Consider the following 21,553-nt stretch of genomic DNA (forward strand, 5'->3'; position numbering starts at 1 on the left):
CTTCCTGTTAGATTAGTTAAAAGTTAATTGTAGTAGAAGATATTTTGTTTTCACATGTGGTACCAGTACATACACGTAACTGAGCTTAAAATGGAACATTCCTGTGAACAGAAGGATAAACATTAGAGTTGATTCTCCCCTAAGTCTTCAACTCTAAAGTCTAGTCTATACTCCTGCAGGCCACGATCTAAGTTATGCAGCTTCAGCTACGTGACAAACATAGCCAAAGTTGATGTACTGAGATCTGCCTACTGTGGTGTTCTCACTGCGGTGCATCAATGTTGGGTGCTCTCCTGTTGACTATGTCAATGCGTCTTATTCTGCTGGAGTACCAGAGTTGATGGAAAAACATTAAGCCGTCGATTTACCACATTTATACAGACTTGATAAATCACCCTCCCCTAGATCAATTGCTGCCTTCAATCCAGTGGGTAGTGTAAACATGCACTAAGTCCCATTGAGGGCCAGTTTGTGCCCAACCCTAAAGTGGCTACATAAGGTAAGACCCTCCTGTGGCTGTGTTAGAGTTTCCTACTTCACCAGTCTATACATACAGTATGATGGGGGCCAATTTAGCTACAGCTAATCAGGAAAGGGATCTTGGGGTTATCGTGGATAGTTCTCTGAAAAAATCCATGCAGTGTGCAGTGGCAGTCAAAAAAGTAAATAGGATGTTAGAAATTATTAAAAAGAGATAGAAAATAAGACAAAGAAAATCTTACTGCCCCTATATAAAACTATGATACGCCCACATCTTGAATACTGCGTACAGATGTGGTCTTCTCACCTCAAAAAAGATATTTGGGCATTAGAAAAGGTTCAGAAAAGGGCAACTAAAATGATTAGGGGTTTGGAATGGGTCCCATATGAGGAGAAGCTCATGGAACTGGGACTTTTCAGTTTAGAAAACGGGAGACTGAGGGTGAATATGACAGAGGTATATAAAATCATGAGCGGAGTGGAGAGGGTGAATAAATAAAAGTTACTTATTTGTTATCATAATATAAGAACTAGAGGACACCAGATGAAATTAATGAGTAGTAGATTTTAAACTAATACAATAAATTCTTTTTCATACAGCGCACAGATATTCTTGCCAGAGAAGGTGGTGAAGGCTAGGACTATAACAGAGTTCAAAAAAGAGCTAGATAAATTCATGGAGGTTAGGTCCATAAAAGGCTATTAGCCGGGGGTGGGAATGGTGTACTTGGCCTCTGTTTGTCAAAGGCTAGAGATGGATGGCAGGAGACAAGTCACTTGATCATTGTCTTCAGTCCACTCACTCTGGGGCACTTGGCACTGTCCACTGTCGACAGATGGGATACTGGCCTAGATGGACCTTTGGTCTGACCCAGTAATGTCCATCCTTTTGTTCTTATGTTCAGTCCAAACATAGGAAATAGAACAAAAGCAGCACACCCAGTGTCTTCCCTCTTGCACTTGAGCAGGTGCATAGGGAGAGAGAGAGGGGTGGAGGACAGGTATAGGAGGGGTGGGTTTTTCAGGTCTGAATCAGAAGAATTTTCCAGATCTGAAGGTCTGTCCCACAAAAACTCATCGCCTAATTAATTATTTTGTTGGTTTTTAAAGTGCTACAGGACTGCTTTTTTGTTTTGTGAAGATACAGACTAACATGGCTACCTTTCTGTGACTGTCTTGAGCAATTTAGTATCATCAGCAGATTTTGCCACCTCTTTTCCAAATCATTTATAAATATGTTGAATAGGATTGGTCCCAGATCAAACCCTTGGGGGACACGGCTCTCCATTCTGAAAGCTGACCGTTTATTCCTACTTACTCTGTTGATGAAAGAGAAAAGCTTGTGACCCTACACGGAGTTGCTCTTCAGCTCTGAGAAAGGTGTTCAGAGTATCACAGCTAAATACAAAGTTATCAAATGCTAGTTTTTATTTATTGAGGGGTAAATGTGTGGCCATGTCAAGATAATTGTAGTATATATGCACTAAGGGGTGGATTTAAAGTTTCTTAGTCTTATGGTTAGAATTGGAGCTCAAATATCATGTTTTAAAATGCAGTCACTTAAATTATAAATAACGATAATATTATAGTTGTCATACAGTGATGAAAGCATATATTTTTTCATCCTCTCATAACTCAAAATGGATAAAGAAATCGTTCTCAGTCTTTCCAGAAACATGCACCTCTAGATTAGGTTGAAGAATGCATGCTTTCAGTCCTGCCCCCCTACAGTTTTTTTGCCCAGTGTTTCAAGACTATGCAAACAAGAATTTTGTAATGGAAGTTCTAATATCTCTTATCTGTCGCTGACACTACGAAGTTTTTTTAAACAAGTCAGGTTGGAGGATAAAAATTGCTAGATGAGATATCATTTGGGGATTTATCATTTCCATGCATATGTGAGCAATTGCAGGCTTTTGTAAGTGTTGTGATATAACTCGTCATTACATTTAAATGGAAAATGGAAACAATAAGTGACTACCCACACACAGATTCACCCTTACTAAACCTATTACAATTGAAATCCTAACTTATTCTTTTCTAGCACAAATTCTCTGTGCAAGTAAGAATGCATGCAATGCCAAAGAAGGCATTTAACAATTATAAGAAGGAAGGATTAGTAAGAAGTTATTTGCATTTTATCTTAATTTTTCACTTTAAATTCTTTTTCTTACAGACACAGTTGTCTCAGGCTTTAAATGGTGTTTCAGATAAAGCAAAGGAAGCTAAAGAATTTCTGGTTCAGCTGAAAAATATATTACAGCAGATACAGGTAATTGTATAATAGTAGCTGTTTTTATAATACAACAGTCATTAGAGCTGAGTGTATAACTTATTTGATTAGTCTCTGGCTGTCCACAAATTGCTTGGAAAAATATACTCTTTTCTTGAATGCATTTGTTAGACAAAATTATTCATCAGTTAATGTCTACAAATAGATAAAGATTGTTTGCGTGCCATTTGCTGCAAGAGCTTGGAAATTTGAACTGTGTTGTTTGGCTTCTAATTGGACTCTCTGGTTGTATGATGTGCTTTTGTTCACTGACTGGGTGAGTGTAATTCTTAGAGTCAGCCTTTTGGTACAAATACTCATTTTTGCAAATTCAAAATTTGCTGCCTGTGAATAGTATAACAGTTGCTGAAACTATGCTGTTTCTAAGATCATACATGTATTTTAATTGTTAGGATTTTTGTGAAAAGCCAAATGCAAAAAGGGCACTCTGCCAAAATGAATTCAGTTTTTTATTTGAGTGGAAATTGCTGTTGTGTATTACATGTGGAACCTCTGTAATGCAGAACACTCTCATCCAGCACACTCCGTAATCCAGCATGATTTTAGTTAGCCGGACAACCACTTATCATGGGTGTGGCCAAGTTTCCCATGGTCCCATCAAGTTTGCTTATAGCCACCAGGCCTGGCTTTCAGCGTTCTGCGCTGTGATTTAGCGTCTACCCATAGTTTTGAGGACATTAAATTCTAGAGTTGGACTGAATTACATACTGTGGGTCCATCTCTGTAAATAATCTAAACTGGAACACCAAATATGAATAGGTCATAATACTGTGAGTGTTTGGATTCAGATTCATGACCTGAGCTGAGAAGTATGATTCTGGTTGTCTCCCATACAAAGGTCAGTGCTGGCAGCTTCCCACTTTCACCTCCCAGCGGAACTGTCTTATGCACAAACATGTAGTTTCTATCATTATACTTTAACACCATACAGTCCAGGCAGAAGTCAAACCCTTTACTCTCTTGCTGAGTGAGAGAGAGCTGTAGGTTTTACTCATAGGTTCACAAGCTTCTTTTTCATTCTCTACTCTTCCCCTGCTCCCAATAGATTTCTGCTTTTCTTCTCTCCTTTTCTTTTCTTAGGTCACTTTCAAGTCATTAACACTGTTCTTCTTACACACTTCATAATGCCCTTACTACTTCTTCCCTGGGTCTATTGAACCCAAGTAGGGAAGGGACAGATACGGGCAGAAAGGGATGGGGCTCACTCGGGGTCTAGTCGTCTAAGAGCTCAGTAAGCAGTGGATGTGTGAGCAGTGTGCTAGAAAATAGTGACTTCCTGTCCTGGGGCAAATTCTCTAGTCCAGCACGAGTCAGGTCTTGAGGGTGCCGGACGAGAGAGGTTCAACCTGTGTAGTGCAGCATTGGATTTTGACTCATTTAAGGGAACAAAAGAATCATTGATGTATTTTAAAACACACATTTGTATTTGCAAGTACACAAAAGCAATGTGGAACTTAATTAAATTTTTTTCAAGTGAATGTAGGCTTATAAATGTTGCTGGTTATAGGGAATTTCCACCTTTTTGTCTATCCACAGAACAGGTCTGGGACATGCATCAGGAGTGCTGCTTCCCTGTACTGACTCATCAGGGCTCTAGGGCAGGGTTATTATTGTCCTAACTAGTGCTCTGTTCCGCATGTTTTCTATGTTCTTTGCACCTTGTGCTGTCTGCTTTATTTTTGTCATTAGTGAGCAATCCCCAGTTGCTGGTTTGCACAGACAAGAAGGGCAGGAGTCTTGAGAAATAACAAAATTAATCTAAAATTAAATTGTTTTAAACATGAGTTTATATCACAGAGCTGCCAACAGATGCAAAATACCATAGAATGTTTTATCTCCCACCCTTTGTGTTCCTTTGTTGCTCTACTAGAAGAGCCAATAAGGGGGACTAATTGATTTTTTCTAATTGATATGGATAACTGATTGATAGGAACTGGCATAAGCCACCAGTTCCTTTCATGTAAGCCACCAAACAGCTGTCAGTTGGTAACACATTTCAGTAACTCACTGCACACATTGGAAAGCTTTGAAGGCGGTGAGTTGCCCATGAAGGACTCCATAGTCCATCACTGATCATCTCGAGTTATCCAGTCCCCGCTCAATATCTGCTTTTACACTTCTGAAGCCTAAAGATGGATATTTACAATTATTAAAAAATGATGTAACATTTTTAATGCATGTGAATGCAAACACTGACAACTTGTTATGCGTAATGTTACTGTTGTAGTTTAGGTTGAATAACCAGGAGTTCTGGTTATTTGTAAACATGACCCCCCTGAATCTCCACCCCTTATTGCTAAAATATCAGAGGTGACTCCTGGAGCCAACCATTTACCCATAGTTTTGAGGACATTAAATTCTAGAGTTGGACTGAATTACGTACTGTGGGTCCATCTCTGTAAATAATCTAAACTGGAACACCAAATATGAATAGGTCATAATACTGTAAGTGTTTGGATTCAGATTCATGACCTGAGCTGAGAAGTATGATTCTGGTTGTCTCCCATACAAAGGTCAGTGCTGGCAGCTTCCCACTTTCATCTCCCAGCGGAACTGTCTTATGCACAAACATGTAGTTTTTATCATTATACTTTAACACCATACAGTCCAGGCAGAAGTCAAACCCTTTACTCTCTTGCTGAGTGAGAGAGAGCTGTAGGTTTTACTCATAGGTTCACAAGCTTCTTTTTCATTCTCTACTCTTCCCCTGCTCCCAATAGATTTCTGCTTTTCTTCTCTCCTTTTCTTTTCTTAGGTCACTTTCAAGTCATTAACACTGTTCTTCTTACACACTTGATAATGCCCTCACTACTTCTTCCCTGACTCCCTAAGGGGCCTTATTGTCACTGTATGAGTCTCGCTCTTCTCTCATCTTCTGCAAAAATCTTCAGCCTCTCCTATATTCTCCTTTTAAAGAGTCATAATCCAAAACTTTCCATTTGAGGTTTGAATAGAAGCATGGGGAGGTAAATAGTCCCCGCCACAGGAACACCCACAGGAGCACTCATTCTGACTTAGGCTCTGTGCAGAAATCAACATTTCCTTATCATCTTCCAAGAGACAAAGTGAAGGCTCGGTCCATTGAACCCAAGTAGGGAAGGGACAGATACGGGCAGAAAGGGATGGGGCTCACTCGGGGTCTAGTTGTAGCTTATCTGAGCTCTGGCTAAGCTTGGTCCGTCACTCTCCGTGGTGGCAGAGAACCATGGTGATTACTCACAGGGCTAGGCTGTGCTGAAGCACCCACTTCTGTAGCCTCACAGTTCTGGGACAGAGGTGTCTGCAGTAGGTAAGCTCGAGCTACGCTCAGAGCCTGTGACCGCAGTGCAGATGTAACTAGGGCCCTACCAATTTCATGGCTGTGCAAAATGCATCATGGACTGTGAAATCATCTCTTTACCATCATACCTCATGTCTCCTTGTCTCTAGGAATGCTTCACCAGAGTGGGCATCCTGGCTCTGACTGGCCGGGGGAAGGACAGGACTGTGCCATGCACTGCTGCAGCTGCCGGAGCAGTGCATGGAGACCCTGCCTCTCCCTCCCCCAGCTGTAGGGATGCATATGCCAGCAGGGGGGGTGAGTGAGCAGCCAGACGCCATTCTAACCCTGCCGCACTGCTAGCGGGACCTCCTTCCCTGCTGGGATGCTTTAAATAATCTGGGGGACAGCAGTTGGGGCCAGGGGATGCACAGAGGGAGTAGATGGGGCTGCGGGGAGGCTGGGGGAATTCTCAGTGGGGCAGCACCTGGAGATCCCTGCCTCCCCAGGAGCTATTGCCAGAGGACGGTGCCCCCAGGTAAGTGTGCCACCCTCATCTCCGCCCTCTGCACTGCAGTGTGCACCCCACTCCCTCCAAAGCCAGCACCCAGGACCCCCCACCCCTGCCTCAGGCTGGAACCAGCTCCCAGACTGTATCCCATGGCCTGCGCTCCAGGTCCCCACCTGTACTCCAATTCCCAAACTTCCTTCCAGACCCTGTACCCCAAACCCCATCCTGCACGCAAGCCTCCCTGAGCTTCACCCCTCATCCCTCCTGCACCCAAACTCCCTCCTAGAGCCTGCTCCCTCTCCTGGCTCCCAATCCCCTGCTCCAGTCCAGAGTCTGCACCCAGCACCCAAACTCTGTCTCAGAGCCTTAGACATTTGATGGGGGAGAGTGTGAGCGGGAGAGGGTTGCAGGCTTTGGGTATTCTGGGCGCTACCAAAACGTTTGCAAACATGTCACCCCCAACCTTATAAAATGTGGAGAATTGTTTTCCAGCCTTTAAGAAGGCAAGTGGACAAATCTAATTTCGGCTGAGTGAACGAATCAAAGTAGTCAAAAAAAAAAAAAAAGATTCCCATTGAGAAACGGTGAGGGACGTTGACTTAGGCTTCATCTACGCTACCAGATAAATTTAATTTTATAATGCTGGGTTTTATAAATTCACTTTTGAGTATCCTCACCTGCCTACAAAGTCCACCCAAAGTTGAGTTAATGCTACCACATTAGAGTGGCCAAACACTGACTGTTGCAGCAGTGCATTGTGGGAACCTATCCCACAGTTCCCTCAGCCCCACATTCTGCACCCTCCCCTTGGGCCCTGCTGCACCCCCATTGCCATCAGTACTCACCCTGCTGTCTGGTTCCCGGGTCCACACAGCCTGGGGGAGCTGGGAAACTGACCGACACTGCTGTGCCTGGCTCGTTGGAGCTGGGAGGCAGGCACATCAGGGAGCCAGGTGCAGCCGCACCAGTCAGTTTCTGGCTCCTGCAAGTGGCGGGGAGCTGGAAGTCAGGTGCAGCAGTGCCAGTCAGCCTCTGGGGGCTAACAAGTTCGATTCAAACACATGGCAGTTCCACACCAGCCTTCATTCGAGCTTTTAAATTTGAACTTAATGCTACACCCAGCCAGCTTCAGCGATGTTACCATATCGATATTAGGACTCCCTAAATCAAAGTAATGGTATTTACTGTGAAGACAGTCATCATCACCATCAATAACCGTGGGCTCAGTGCCCGTTGGTGTCTGATGCCTCTCTCACTATTTCCTTCCATCTTTCCCAGCCCAGTACAGAGTGGCTTGGCTTCATGGCGGAGTTTATGAAGACAGTGGGTTGGCACAATTGATCAAACTGCTTTAAATTCAAATTTATCTGGTAGTATAGATGCAGCCTAACTGGCATTTAAGCATATGCTCTAAGTTAAGAGCACTAAGGGTACGTCTACACTAGCCAGCTACTTTGAAGTAGCTGGCACAACGTCAAAATAGCACGTGTCGTGTCTACACGCATCATGCACTATTTCGACATTGAAATTGACGTTAGGTGGTGAGACGTCGAAATCGCTATTCCTATCTGAAGATGGGAATAGCACCCTACTTTGACGTTCAACATTGAAGTAGGGCGTGTGTAGACGATCCACGTCCTGCTACGTCGAAATAACGGGGTCCTCCGTGGCGGCCATCAGCTGAGGGATTGAGAGACGCTCTGTCCAGCCCATGCGGGGCTCTATGGTCATTGCATGCAGCAGCCCTTAGCCCAAGGCTTCTGGCTGCTGCTGCTGCTGCTGGGGGTCTATGTTGTGTGCACAGGGTCTGCAACTGGTCGTGGGCTCTGTGGACCTCATGCTGTGCAGGCCGAGTGTGTCTGGGAGGGACCCTTTAAGGGAGCGGCTTGCTGTTGCCCCAGAAGGGCTAGTCCAGCCTGTGACCCCATCCGCAGGCTTTGCTGGCTCCTTATTTCAACGGAGAGTGCTTGTGTGTGTGGACGCTCCACATTTCCTTCCGGGGCGGCTCCTTTCGACATACCCCATCGCTACTTCGACGTTGAATGTCAACGGCACCAGCCCTGGAGGATGTGTAGATGATACGCGTCGAAGTAGCCTATTTCGATGTTCTTACTTCGAAATAGGCTAGTTGGACGTAGTGTGCTAGTGTAGACGTAGCCTAAAACTTAAGTGATCAGGTGGGGTTTGGGGAGAAGTTGATTGGACAGTCCTTCTCTTCCTCCCTAGCAGCGGCTTTGCCTGTATGATGACTTTAAACCAGCCTTATATTCTGAATGCCATCAGAGTGAAATTCCCCTGTGTCCAGAGGGCCAGCCCAGAGCTTCTGCACAATTTAAATACCACTTAAGATCCGACTAAAGTGTAGCCTAGGCCTTCTGCTTGTCCTCTGTAAAAAAGGTGAATAGCGCCACGATGTAACTAAAACCTCCAGTGTATTATTTTTAAAAGGCTAACCAAATTCATGTTTCCAAGGAAGATGTAGGTATGTGCCAACTACAAAAAGCTCAAAAAAGTGCTTGCCTCCAGCTTGAGGCAACATATCACAATTTCAAGATTTTCATTTATTCTTGGTTCATTCCCCTCAGGGTCAGTCTATGTACTATATTCTGCTCTAATTACTGTGGTACAACCTCTTGATTTCACAGGAGTTTCAGTGCAGCAACAGAGAGAGAATTTGGAATGGTGTTTTAATAATACATAGAGACTCCGAAGCATTCATTTGCATGGAAAATGCTAGCATATTAAGGCATTTCAGCTTGTCAATTTTGTAGCATAATCATGTTGACAGTGTCCCTTTAGGCATTTTTATAGCCAGCAGCTGTTAACAGTATAATGTGTAATGGAATCACAAAGGCAACATGACATGCCAAACTCTTGAAATGAAATATTTTTAAAATGTAAAACATTCGTATTGATTTGGGTAAATAACAGCTTTTACTGTAAAAACTTTATTTTCATAGAGTAACATGAGTGTCGCTTTCTTCTAGGAGAATGGGTTGGATTATGAAGCTTGTCTGGTTGCTCAGTGTGATGCGCTGGTTGATGCGTTAACTCGCCAAAAGGCAAAACTACTCACAAAAGTTACCAAAGAGCGTGAGCACAAATTAAAGGTGAGCGCAACTATTATGAGTCACAGGCATTCCAGAGCCTATTTCTATTGAAGTGACTCTTTAGCCTAGTGCAGTGCACGTTAGGCTCAAGTCTTGAAGTCCTTACTCAGTTAAAATTCCCATTGACCAATTTTGAAGTCCTTGTTCTTCTCCAGTTTAATCTCTGCACATAACCATGACTTCAATGGGATTATTCATGTGTTTGAAGTTAGGCATGTGCTTAAGTAACTTGCTGAATCAATGCTTCAATCTTAGGCAATATTCTTATTGAAGCTTATGGGTCAAATCCTGACAGGTGCTAAGTAATCACAACTCCCTCTGAAATCAGTTAGCCATTCAACCACTCATTACCTCTCTGGTTTTGATCAAAGGGAAGCAATCTTGTTTGGGAAAGAATTGAATTAAGAGCTGCAGGATTTAGTCCGTTTTTTAAACCTTCATAATCTCAAGAGTCAATGAGATGCATCCTGAAATCCTCTTTCACTGTCTTCTCAAGAGAAGATGTAATTAGCTGAATGGAATGGTGATCACTAGGGTTCTTTGTGGCCAAATACAATGCAACTTTTAGCTCTGTTTTTGATAACTAGACATTACAGGTTCTGGGTGCATTACAAATGCTTTAGATTTTTCTGTTGTCTGATTAACAAAATGTAAAAGGAATGGAATGACTGCTCCAGCTCAGTGTTCTGGGAACCCCCACTTTGACAACTTCCTAAATTTGTGCTGCTCCATTAAAAGGCCTGATTTTCCTATCACTTACACCATTGTTACTTTGAATAACTCCATAGACCGCAGTGGATTTACTCCTGATTTACAGCAGTATGAGAGCAGAAATAAGTCAAAAGTTGGGAAAGGGAGAGATGCCCCTTTCTTATTCTTTTCCCAAACAATGAACTCTCTGGACAAACAGTGTAAATCACGAAGAGAATGACAGACTGTACAGCAGTCCTTGTAGTTACCTTGTTTAACATACTAGGTTTAAGTGTTTTTTTAATTAAAAGCTCAAACTTTAATGGAAGTGAGATTGCATGTGCAATTAAATTCTACGCCCATTAAATCCTCATTCCTTCAGCCCCAAGAAGAGATGAGTGTTCAACACTTAATCTGCTCTGATAATTGAGAATTCCCCATTATATCACATTTTGCCAAACTAATTATCAGTATTTACAATACAGAGCAAAGAAGTGTAGCCGTTGCCGATAAGGTGATGCCCATATTGGCAGCTAAAACAAACATAACTTAAAGACTCTTTTCTATTCACTGGTGCAGCTTCTGCAATAATTTACTTGACTCTGGGGAAGATGAGCAGATTATCAGAAATGTACTGGTGTTTTCTTTTGCAGGTTGTTTGGGACCAGATAAATCACTGTACTTTGAAGCTACGTCAGTCAACGGGGCTTATGGAGTACTGTCTGGAAGTAATCAAAGAAAATGATCCCTCTGGTTTTTTACAGGTGTTTTCCTTTCTAGTCTTGTAAAAAAACAAAAAGGTTATACCACAATGTAAAATCTGTTATTGTTGAGTGCTGTCCACCCCTGTATTAAACCAAACAATTTCTGATGGGGGGGCCCCTCCCAAGAATTTGGTAAGTGGTCAAGGGCCACACTGTTCTATGATGTTAGTGGAGGAGGTGCGAGGGTGTGCAGGCTTGTTGAGAGTAGGGTACAAAAGAGGCAATTGCTTGGGTCCCAGCAATTCAAAGGCCTCAGGGCTCTCTGTCATTACTGTGGCAGTGGCTAGAGCCACAGGTCTTTTAAATCAGTGCTGGAGTCCCATGCGATGTGATGTAGAGCCCCTGATGATATGCTCCAGATGGTGCTGGTGTGGCAGGGTGGTGTGGCCCAGATGGTACTGAGGGCTGGCTGCCTCAGCCCCACACCTTCTGCCCCAGGCCTGCCCCTTCCAGGAGCATGGAGCCCCCCTGCCCACCTTACCCAGGGGACTGGTGGGTCTGTCAGCTTGCCTGGGCATCTAGGATGGAGGTTGGGTATAGAAGGGAGCCTGGGATAGGGGATTGAGTGCCGGTGGGGCTGTGTAGTCTGGGATGGAGTTTGGGTGAAAGTAGGAGGCTGTGACCTAGGGCAGGGGATTGGTATCAGCAGGATAGAACACTTGCATTCTAGATCTTTGGCACAGACCTCTACCTCTGGGCCTATTGGTGTCATTTCCATTCTCTCTGTTGACCAGCCTCTAGAGGTGGCCTTGGCAGTAGGTTACACAGCTCTTTTCTAGCTAACAGTTAATACTGGAAATGAGGGGGCTTGGTTCTATCAGAGGATCTGGGAGAGAAACAAGATGTAATGTTTGGAAACAGGAAAAACAGAGCATGCATTTGGAGCATGCTGCTTAAAAAGCAATATGGTTGAGTGACTAACATTTTAGTCTTCCGTGTCAGAGACCTGTTTAATTACTTCTGCTCTTGGGAAGCCCATGCTGGGATATAAAGGAGTGGACTTACAGGTAGCCCCACTTGAGGAATTGGTCCAAAGCACAGTCTAACTCCAAATTAACATATGGCAAGGTCTAAATTGTTTCTTTGATCTAAACTACCTTTCACCATGGTATTTTAATAGAGTTAAATCTGAAATTCTTACTCAGTCTTCACCGAGCTGTGTGCTAAACGTTGAGGCTGTGTCTACACGAGAGAGATTTGTCGACAGATGGGGCCTTCTGTCAATATAACTCTGGGAGTGTCTACACACATAAAACGTTCTGTCAACAGAATCTTGACAGAACTCGGCATTTGTCTCAACAGTGTCATCCCTTGAAAATTTTAGGAATAATGCTTCTGTTGAAAAAAGTGCAGCATAGACACTTCTGTCAGCAGAGAACAGGGCGCTCTGACTTCTCTCTGACAACAGAGTGGATTGCTTTGTTGATCTGCTTTTGTGTGCAGATGCACTCTGTTGGCAGAGTAGTAACAGAGAAGGAGCCGTGTTAGTCTATATAGTATCAAAACAAAAAAGCAGTCAAGTAGCACTTTAAAGACTAACAAAATAATTTGTTAGCTGAGCTTTCGTGGGACAGACCCACTTCTTCAGACCATAGCCATACCAGAACAGACTCAATATTTAATTATCTGTTGACAGAGTTTCTGTAGACGCAACTCTGCCAACAGATATTACTGTCGACAGATGCTTCTCGTGTAGACATATCCTGAGAATTTCTGAACCTCTTCAGTTTCCTTAGTTCCATATTTGGCCTATTGGAGTTTTGCCTTAGCAAGGACTAAATAGTTGTATAAGAATTTCTGGGATGATTCAAGGTTGATTACAGAAGAAAACATGATGATCGGCATATGCCATCTTCCTCCCTTTGCCTAGTGTAAAGAGTTACTGTCAGATTATTTAGGCTCAGCTGTCATAATTAAATCTCCATACTGACCTGCTTTCTTCTGACTTAGTTTAGTTTGCCATTCCGTATGGATTTATTAAGTTGTTTATGGAAAGTATAAGCTCTTTTCATGGTTGCCATTATAAACCTGATAGAAGGGGTTCAATACAGATGTTGGCAGTATTCATCAAACCCCCACAGCTTGTGTTTGAACTAGAGCAGAGCTTTAAGAATGGCACCCGGTCTTGATTTAACGGAGAATCCACTTCAGCTGTTGGAGAGCTGATCCAGTGGTTAATTATCCTCACTGTTAAAAACGTGCAGCTTGAGTGGTTCTAGCTTCACTTTCTGCCTGCTGGACTTTGCTAAATTAGAAAGCTCTCTAGTGTCAGATATGTTCTTCCTTCTATTCATGGAGATGAAATGACACCTCGAGAGCTGCTGTTCAGATCAGAAAGGAGAACTTGATTTAATGTATGACTCTCATGGAGTTAAGGGCATTCCCTGTCCCGTATTCTGCAAAGCTTCTTCTCAAAGAAAAGTTCTTTTGCAGCTCTCACAAGAGGTTTGTTTTGAAAAAATGATATGAGAAGATGAAGCACACACGGAACAAAGTTGCCATGTGTCCTGCTTCAATTAGAATATGTTACTCTCAGTTATCTTGCATGATATATGGAGTTGCTGGAACAGTTTTAATAGTGATGGTACTGAGAGTCTTTGGACCAAACTGGAAACCTATAGATAATGGCATCCACTTCAAGCTCGGGGCCACACCTCTAATTCCAGCACTTATGACAATGTAGCATAGTCATTCAGATCTGTTTTTTCTAACTTACTATGATATATTGTGCATTTGCAGTTTTATAAAAAGCATAATGTTCTTTTTAAGATTTCAGATGCTTTAATCAAACGTGTTCAGGTCTCTCAAGAACAGTGGGTTAAAGGAGCCTTGGAACCAAAAGTATCACCTGAATTTGACCTGACTCTGGATAGTGAACCTTTACTACAGTCAATTCATCAGCTGGATTTTATTCAGATGAAATGTAGGGGTGAGCTTTTGTGATTTGATTTTTATTTTTTTTCGTGCCTGATTTGAACCAGTGCTGTAGCAGGGGAGGTGAAGGAAGGTGGGGAGAGGTAGAAAGAGAAATCACTTGTAATTTATGGATAACTATTTTTGGCTTAATCAAACATAAATTTACCAAGGAGTGCTTTCACTTAAGCTCAGGTGACCTGGACGAGCTCAGACAGTAAAGCTGAGTGAAGTTAAAGATTTGAAAAGATAAAAGTTTCAGACAGAGACCATCTGTCAGTTCTGAAGGTGATGAAGACATTGGTGTCAATGTGAACTTGAAAACAGCTTCATTCGGTAGCGTTAACAATTTGATTGCAGTTCATTAAAAATGGGTTGTCACTCAGTAAGGCTGGGTGAAAAAGTACAATGGCCTCTTTTTGGAGAATTTTGAGGTTTCTAACTTTTATTGTGAAAACATGAGCAAGGGGCTGTCCCTGACGAGCCAATAACCTGGCAGTTAGGTCAGTCAGGTGAGATATGGGAGACATAGACTTAGGGTCCTGCTCTGTCTGAGTGACCATGGGGACAGGGCTGTATGCCCTTGGCTATATTGTTAGTGTCACTCTGGGGCAATTAATATTGAATGATTTACACAAGGTGGAAGAGTTTCAACAGGAGAGAACTCACAAGACTTGACTATTTAGCCCAGCAGTTAGGGCATTGAGCAAGAGACCAGGGACTTGAACCTCAGTCTGCCAAAGCCTACTGGAATGGTCTAACTGCAAGGGTGTTGTATACTCTGGCGTGAATGTACTCATGTTCACTCTTTTTTTCTACCTTCCAAACTTTTGTCAAAACTGGCCCATTGCCACAAAAACATTTAGGGTTTGACAAAGCAGCACTTTTGGGCAGAAAAGAGTTTCACCGAAAAATTTTCAACCAGCTCTAGTTACCAATGCGTCATCAAGAGTAACATTGGTGGCCAAGGAGTCCCTTCTTATTCTCAGTGCTTGTCTATGTGGGAGATGCTTTCCTGCCAACATAGCTTCTGCCTCTTGTTGAAATGTAGTAACTACATTGATGGGAGAGTGCTCTCCCATCAATGTAGTGTGTCTTCACCAGATGTGCGACCAGCACCAAGTTAGGATAATAGTGAAGGTAAAGCCTCAGTCAGGCAGAACCATCATGATAGTTTATGCTCAGTGGGGATACTGCAGTTGCCAGAGAACAAAATAAAACTTTAGGAGGTATGGGCAAGAGTTCGCCTTGGATGGTCTGTGTCTATGGAATTCCCTAACACCAAATATCAGGGTAAGCTCAAGCCTGACTGTCTATAGGACAAATTGCAAAACCTATTTTTTTTACACGACCTCCCTCAATAGCAATGGCACAAGAACAACCTGGTGATGTTTGCTATGGGCATGGTGGTTGGGGGAGGAAGAACAAAAGAAAGGGTGGAAAAAAGTTAAGCAAAAATGGTCAAAAGTAGGAGGGGGTAGAGAGGAGGTACCATTTGCAACAAACACGTAATGCAATTCTACATGCTCTGCTTGGAACTTAGTTACCAACATGATGGGCACATTCAAACTGGATGTATGGACAGATAGACATTCCATAGGCGCCTGCGCTGAAGTCCACTGTGGTAAATGGTAGTTTTTTTCGTTGACTTCAATGGGCTTTTAATACAGACATAAGGATACGTATGGAAGACAAGAATCAGAAGATACTGGATGGGTTGATGATAATTTCGTTTTGCTCTGACTCCACAAGAGCAGTTCAGGAAGATGAGGATTCATGTTCCTCTAGTTTATCTGTTCTCCATAGGCTTAGTTATGTACTGAAAGAGGCCAAGCTAGTGCAGGCTGACTGACTGATTTGACAGATAAATCCTTGGAGAAACAACAGAAATTGTAGAATTCATATAAATAGTTAAAGGCCAAAATAAACTCATTGAGAGGGGATTGTGTCTTGGCATCGATGGGCTATATTAACAAAGCTTCTCTAAAAACATCAGTAACTTGAGCCTTTAAAAATTTAACAGCAAGAAAAAAAAAAGGCGAGAGCCCAAGGTCTGAGATTTAAAACATAACCAAGAGCATCTCTCGATGTCATCTGCAGAGAAGCCAGTTGTGAACAAGGTTGTCAACTCTGATGGAAGCTATTCCAGGAAATTTCCCCCCCCCGATGCGATGACCTGAAAGGGAGTGTATCTGTATCAGTATCAACCAACTCACCTTGTATTAATGTACTCTATAACACATCAATGCAAGGTGAGCTGGTAGATACTGATACAGATACACTCCCTCTCAGGGGTGTCCTCTTCTTTGAAAGTTCAAATGTGGTAACCATAGTGTGTAGCTGCACCAAGACCCACAGGATTGAACCTGATTCTGTGATCTGAGTGTGGGGTGGGATTGCTCTTTAGCCTCCACCCCTCCTGGGCTGCTTCTCCTCTCCAGGCCAGGATTAGAGTTGTGATGCTAGGGCAGAGAATGCTGAGAATTGGTGCTCCGGCAGAGATGTGGGACTAGGGCAGAAAATTGATGTCCCGCTAGCAGTTTACAATAAACTCTTTCGTATCTGGCATTCTATCATCTGGAACTCTCAAATAACCAGCATTTGAACCATAAGGAAATTTTAATTGTGTTTTCCACAAGTACAATATAGCGAAAGTAAATACAAATACACCCAGCAAATATAGTATAAGTCGACAGTGTACAGAACTACTGTTGTTGGTAAATAAAGTCCTCTGCAGACATTTTTGTTTGTTTCTTAATATCTAATATTGTTTTTCTTTAGTGTTATGCATTGCTAGGTACACCTCTCTATTAGCCAGAATATTTGAATACCTGGCAACCTCCCCATCCTGTGGCTTCCAGACATGAAAGAGTTTGCTGTAATATAGTATGCCTGTTGAATTGGGAGGGTACATCACTCCTTCCCAAAAGTGCTTAGCAGTAAGCGCCTAGAATTTTGCAGAACTAAGCCTAGTGGTAAGATTCAGTCCCATGCAGGTCAGTCTCTGTAGTTCTACACTCCACTAAAACCCAGGGATTTAAGTGGTGTATAAGCCATGCACTAGTTTTCTGTACCAGGGTGCAATTCACCTTAATTAGGATTCTGACAGACTAATTCCAGTGAAGAGAGAGCGAAAAGATGCTGTGATGCTAGACAGGTGAAGTAAGTTGGGTTTAGTGGCATAGAACGTTAACATACATGATCCTTTCTCACAGAGGCATAGCTAAATGTTCCACTATACTTATTTTTATTTCTGAAATATCAGCTTGGTCGATTGTACAGTACCATTTTCCTTTACCAATCAGTACAGAAAATATCCTTGTCCACAGTGTCAGCCTCACTTTTATAGTTTCTAATATCCAGCTCCTGTAACCTAAAAATCATCTTTTTCTGCCTGAACACAGTAATTCAGATAAAAGACTCATATGGCATAATTTTTCTTTAATAATATTTTTGTTTCTCCTGAAACTTTTTTAAACAAAAATGGAGTTTTGCCTTAACAGTTTTTTGTGAAACTTACTTTCTGTAAGAAATTTCAGTTTTTCATTGAAAAACAAAGTAACCCCATACAGAAATATTTCAGTTTGGATAGGCTGTCACAGTGCATCATGGGTGCTGAAGTTTGGTTGGTTTCATGTCTCCAATCTTTCCTGTGGCTGGGGCTTCCTGGCCACACTACAACTCCCATGTTGCGCGATTGTCTGAGTTGCCCTCCCCTGCAATGTACCACTTCTTCTCTGTAAAAGGGGAGACTGTTGTGCATCATGGGAGATGTAGTCTGGCAAGGAGTCTGGCTTACTGAGAATAGAAGTCTGTTGTACCTGAACTATAGCTTCCATGAGGTGCTTGTGGCAGGATTTTCTAAATCAAAATTTTATTTTTGGCCTGAATATTTTGGTATCAGCTGAATTTTTTTCGGTTTCCAATAAAAATTTTTGGTATAGATTTTTTGGTGAAAAATTAACATTGTCCATGCAGAAAACACATTTTATGGCCAACTTTATCTCCAAGTAACTTTGGCTACCTTGTGGGATGATGGGATTAAAAGGCAGGTGAAAGAAATGATGGATCATCATACTGCTGACAACAGAGTCTGATGGGTAATGGCAGAATTACTCTAATCTATACTCAGTTCCAATTACAGTGCCACCAGTCCCGTTGCTGCAGCTGGAGAAGTGCTGTACCCGAAACAACAGTGTGACGCTGGCCTGGAGGATGCCACCTTTTACCCACAATCCAGTGGAAGGTTATATCTTGGAACTTGATGATGGAGATGGTGGCCAATTCCGAGTGAGGACTTCATTCATCATTTATTTGTGTTTTCTCTGTGTTATTGTTAAACTTGCAGTAAGGGCACAGAGGGCTTGAGAGTGTGGAAGATGGAATTTCAGGGCACTACTACAATACCCAGCCGAATGGTAGTCCCTGGCAGGATATATTCAATGGGAGTGGAATAGGGAAGCCCCAAGCTTCCTCTAATTTATGCTGGGGTTGAAGCCATTGTAAAAATGGCCCAGGAATAGGGATAGTTCCTTTGGAGACTTCACTGTTGGGTGCACCCAGCAAACAATGAGTTAGGTCAAGAAATGCCATCGTGAAACAATTCTACTATTCCTGAGTTTTGGGGTAAATTTGGCTTTTATGTTCTCAACAGCCTTTCTGTGGTTACGGAAACAAGCCAAGTGGCTAAAGTTAAACTCAGACAAGACTGAAATGGTGATGGTGGGCTGGGGAAAGCAGCAGTGGATGGTAGAAGAGATCCTGCCCCACACTGTAGGTGGCTTTTTAACATCTGCATCTGGCAAGGAGGCCAGAACGGAGGCTGCAGAATTTCCTCTCCAATGTGGATCTTACCGCCATTATCATTCTAGGCTTTTGCTCTCTCAGGATTACAGTTGCAATGCACTCTACAGGGGGTTGAACCTTAAAACCATTCAGAGACTGAAGCTGGTGCAGAACATAATAGATCGCTTACTGAGCGGGTCATCGTGCTGGGAGCACATGACACCAGTGCTCTGGGATCTACACTGTCTGCCTGTAAGTCTCTGGATGGAGTTGAGCTGATGGTTCGGACCTGAGAATGGGATTTCTGTGAGATCTTCTCTTTCCCCACAACTGGTCAGCAAAGGTGGCTGAGCAGAATCTCTCTTCTCATATTAGAGAGAGAGACTGGCTGGATGTTTTTCTTTTTCAGCTGCAGGACTCTGGGAATTTGCTCCCTCATCTTCTTGACCTGCAATATCTCAATTTCAGTGGCCTGTTGGGCATGCTGTAAAAATCTGTCTGTTTGGTAGGGTTTGGAGAGCCTGTGGGTGTCTGTCACACACCAAAGAAAGGATGGAAGGTAGTTTTTGGAGCTGGCTGACTGAGTGCCTGTTGAAATGTTTACTTCAATGATACAGGGAGTTTCTTGTACTGCTAATGGGCTGTCTACACTTGTCCAAAATTTCGAAAGGGCCATGCTAATAGCCAAATCAGAGAGTACTAATGAGGCGCTGAAATGAATACTCGGTGCCTCATTAGCATGCCGCTGGCCAAGTGCCATGTTTCACTTGCGCACAGCTCATTTGCACGGGGGTCCTTTTTGAAAGGACCCTGCAGACGTCGAAATCCCCTTATTCCTATCAGCTGACGAACCGTGCTTGAGTGAAACGCGGCACTTTCGAAGTGCTGTGGCTGGCAGCATGCTAATGTGGCACTGAATATTCATTTCAGCACCTCATTACTATTCTCCGATTTGGCCATTAGCATGGCCATTTCGAAGTTTTCCCGCAGTGTAGATTAACCATGATGTCTTAGGGCTCTTAGAATCTTCAATGGGCATTGTTTAAAGTTAGCATTTAACTCTAAATAAAAACTGTTTTCTTCCCTGATATAAATAATTATAAGATCTCAGGTCAGTACAGCCCTTACCTATACCCATGTATAGGTCTATCTTTCTGATAGATGTTATGAATCCCAAAATTTCAAGGTTGTGAATTCAGAAAATACAAAGAGAGATGCCAAGTTCTAAGATGCCTCTGAAGGATAACTTTGCCTCCACTACTGTGATATAAATGCCATCTGCTTTAGTGGTTTTGATGTAAAATGCCTGCTTCTCAGGAAATGCAATTCCAATCAAAATAGGCCTATACGTTGTATGTTATATTTGGTATCTAAATCAATAGTAACAACTGGATTCCCTCCCCCCCATTCCCCACCCACCCAAAAGACTTTATCAGCATCTGGCCTGTGGATGTTAAAAAAAGCTTTGGTGTGTATCATTGCAAAGTGCCTTATTGTGAATGAGCACAGTCAGTAAACTATGGTCAAAACATACAACAAAGTACAAATTGTCCAAAAATCACAATTTAGTTTACACAAAATGTATAATATGGAGCTAAATGAAAACCTATCACAATAACCTTTATGTCTCTGATCAAAAGGCTGGAGGAGAAGTCGAGGCCTCAGATTCTTTATTGTGTTACCGAAAGCACAAAGTAATCCCTTCCCTGTTCAGCAGTGGGCTTAAATGTATACTTAAGGCTCACTGACTTCAGTGGGACTACTCAGGTTCTTAAGCACTTTGCAGAATTGGGATACAAGTGCTGTGCTGAATCTGGGCCTTACGCTCTGTGTTAGGACATTGGCTACTGTAAATCAAGGTGTCTATCTGAAGAAGTGAGTCTGCCTTAGGAAGCTGCTCACCTAATAAATTATCTTGTTAGCCTTTAAGGCGCTGCAGGACTATTTTTTGTTTTGTGAAGATACAGACTAACATGGCTACTTCTCTGTAGCTACGTCTACACGTGAATGCTACATCGAAATAGCTTATTTCGATGTAGCGACATCAAAATAAGCTATTTCGATGAATAACATCTACACGTCCTCCAGGGCTGGTGCCGTCGACGTTCAACGTCGACGTTGGGCAGCACTACATCAAAGTAGGCGCTGCAGGGGAGTGTCTACACACCAAAGCGGCCCACATCGAAATAAGGGTGCCAGGAACAGCTGCAGACGGTCACAGGGCGGACTCAACAGCAAGCCGCTCCCTTAAAGGGCCCCTCCCAGACACACTTGCACTAAACAGCACAAGATCCACAGAGCCGACAACTGGTTGCAGACCCTGTGCGTGCAACATGGATCCCCAGCTGCAGCAGCAGCAGCCAGAAGCCCTGGGCTAAGGGCTGCTGCACACGGTGACCATAGAGCCCCGCGGGGGCTGGAGAGAGCGTCTCTCAACCCCTCAGCTGATGGCCGCCATGGCGGACCCTGCTATTTTGATGTTGTGGGACGCGGATTGGCTACACGTGCCCTACTTGGACGTTCAATGTCGAAGTAGGGCGCTATTCCCATCTCCTCATGAGGATAGCGACTTCGACGTCTCACCGCCTTATGTCGATTTCAACTTTGAAATAGCGCTCGCCACGTGTAGACGTGGTGGGCACTATTTCGAAGTTGGCGCGGCTACTTTGAAGTAGCTGGCACATGTAGACGCATCTTGTGACTGTCATCCTGCCAATGCAGGTCTATTTCTAGAGCCCCATGTTTTTA

The 21,553-nt window shown here is 43.1% G+C and overlaps 1 protein-coding gene across 2 annotated transcripts in view; it reads left to right on the plus strand.

Annotated features, from left to right (window-relative positions):
* TRIM67 (tripartite motif containing 67) overlaps window positions 1-21,553 on the plus strand; it is a 50,822-nt gene that overhangs the window by 7,553 nt on the left and 21,716 nt on the right. The window contains exons 2-6 of one of the 2 annotated variants that reach the window (XM_074988664.1): window positions 2,657-2,752; window positions 9,531-9,653; window positions 10,997-11,107; window positions 13,877-14,036; window positions 18,165-18,310. In XM_074988664.1, the coding sequence (XP_074844765.1) occupies window positions 2,657-2,752; window positions 9,531-9,653; window positions 10,997-11,107; window positions 13,877-14,036; window positions 18,165-18,310 (636 nt within the window). The remainder of the gene's footprint in view (window positions 1-2,656; window positions 2,753-9,530; window positions 9,654-10,996; window positions 11,108-13,876; window positions 14,037-18,164; window positions 18,311-21,553) is intronic. The other variant, XM_074988665.1, reaches the window with a different exon arrangement.

This window comes from Carettochelys insculpta, chromosome 3 (genome assembly GCF_033958435.1).
Source record: "Carettochelys insculpta isolate YL-2023 chromosome 3, ASM3395843v1, whole genome shotgun sequence".
NCBI classification, from domain to species: Eukaryota; Metazoa; Chordata; order Testudines; family Carettochelyidae; genus Carettochelys; species Carettochelys insculpta.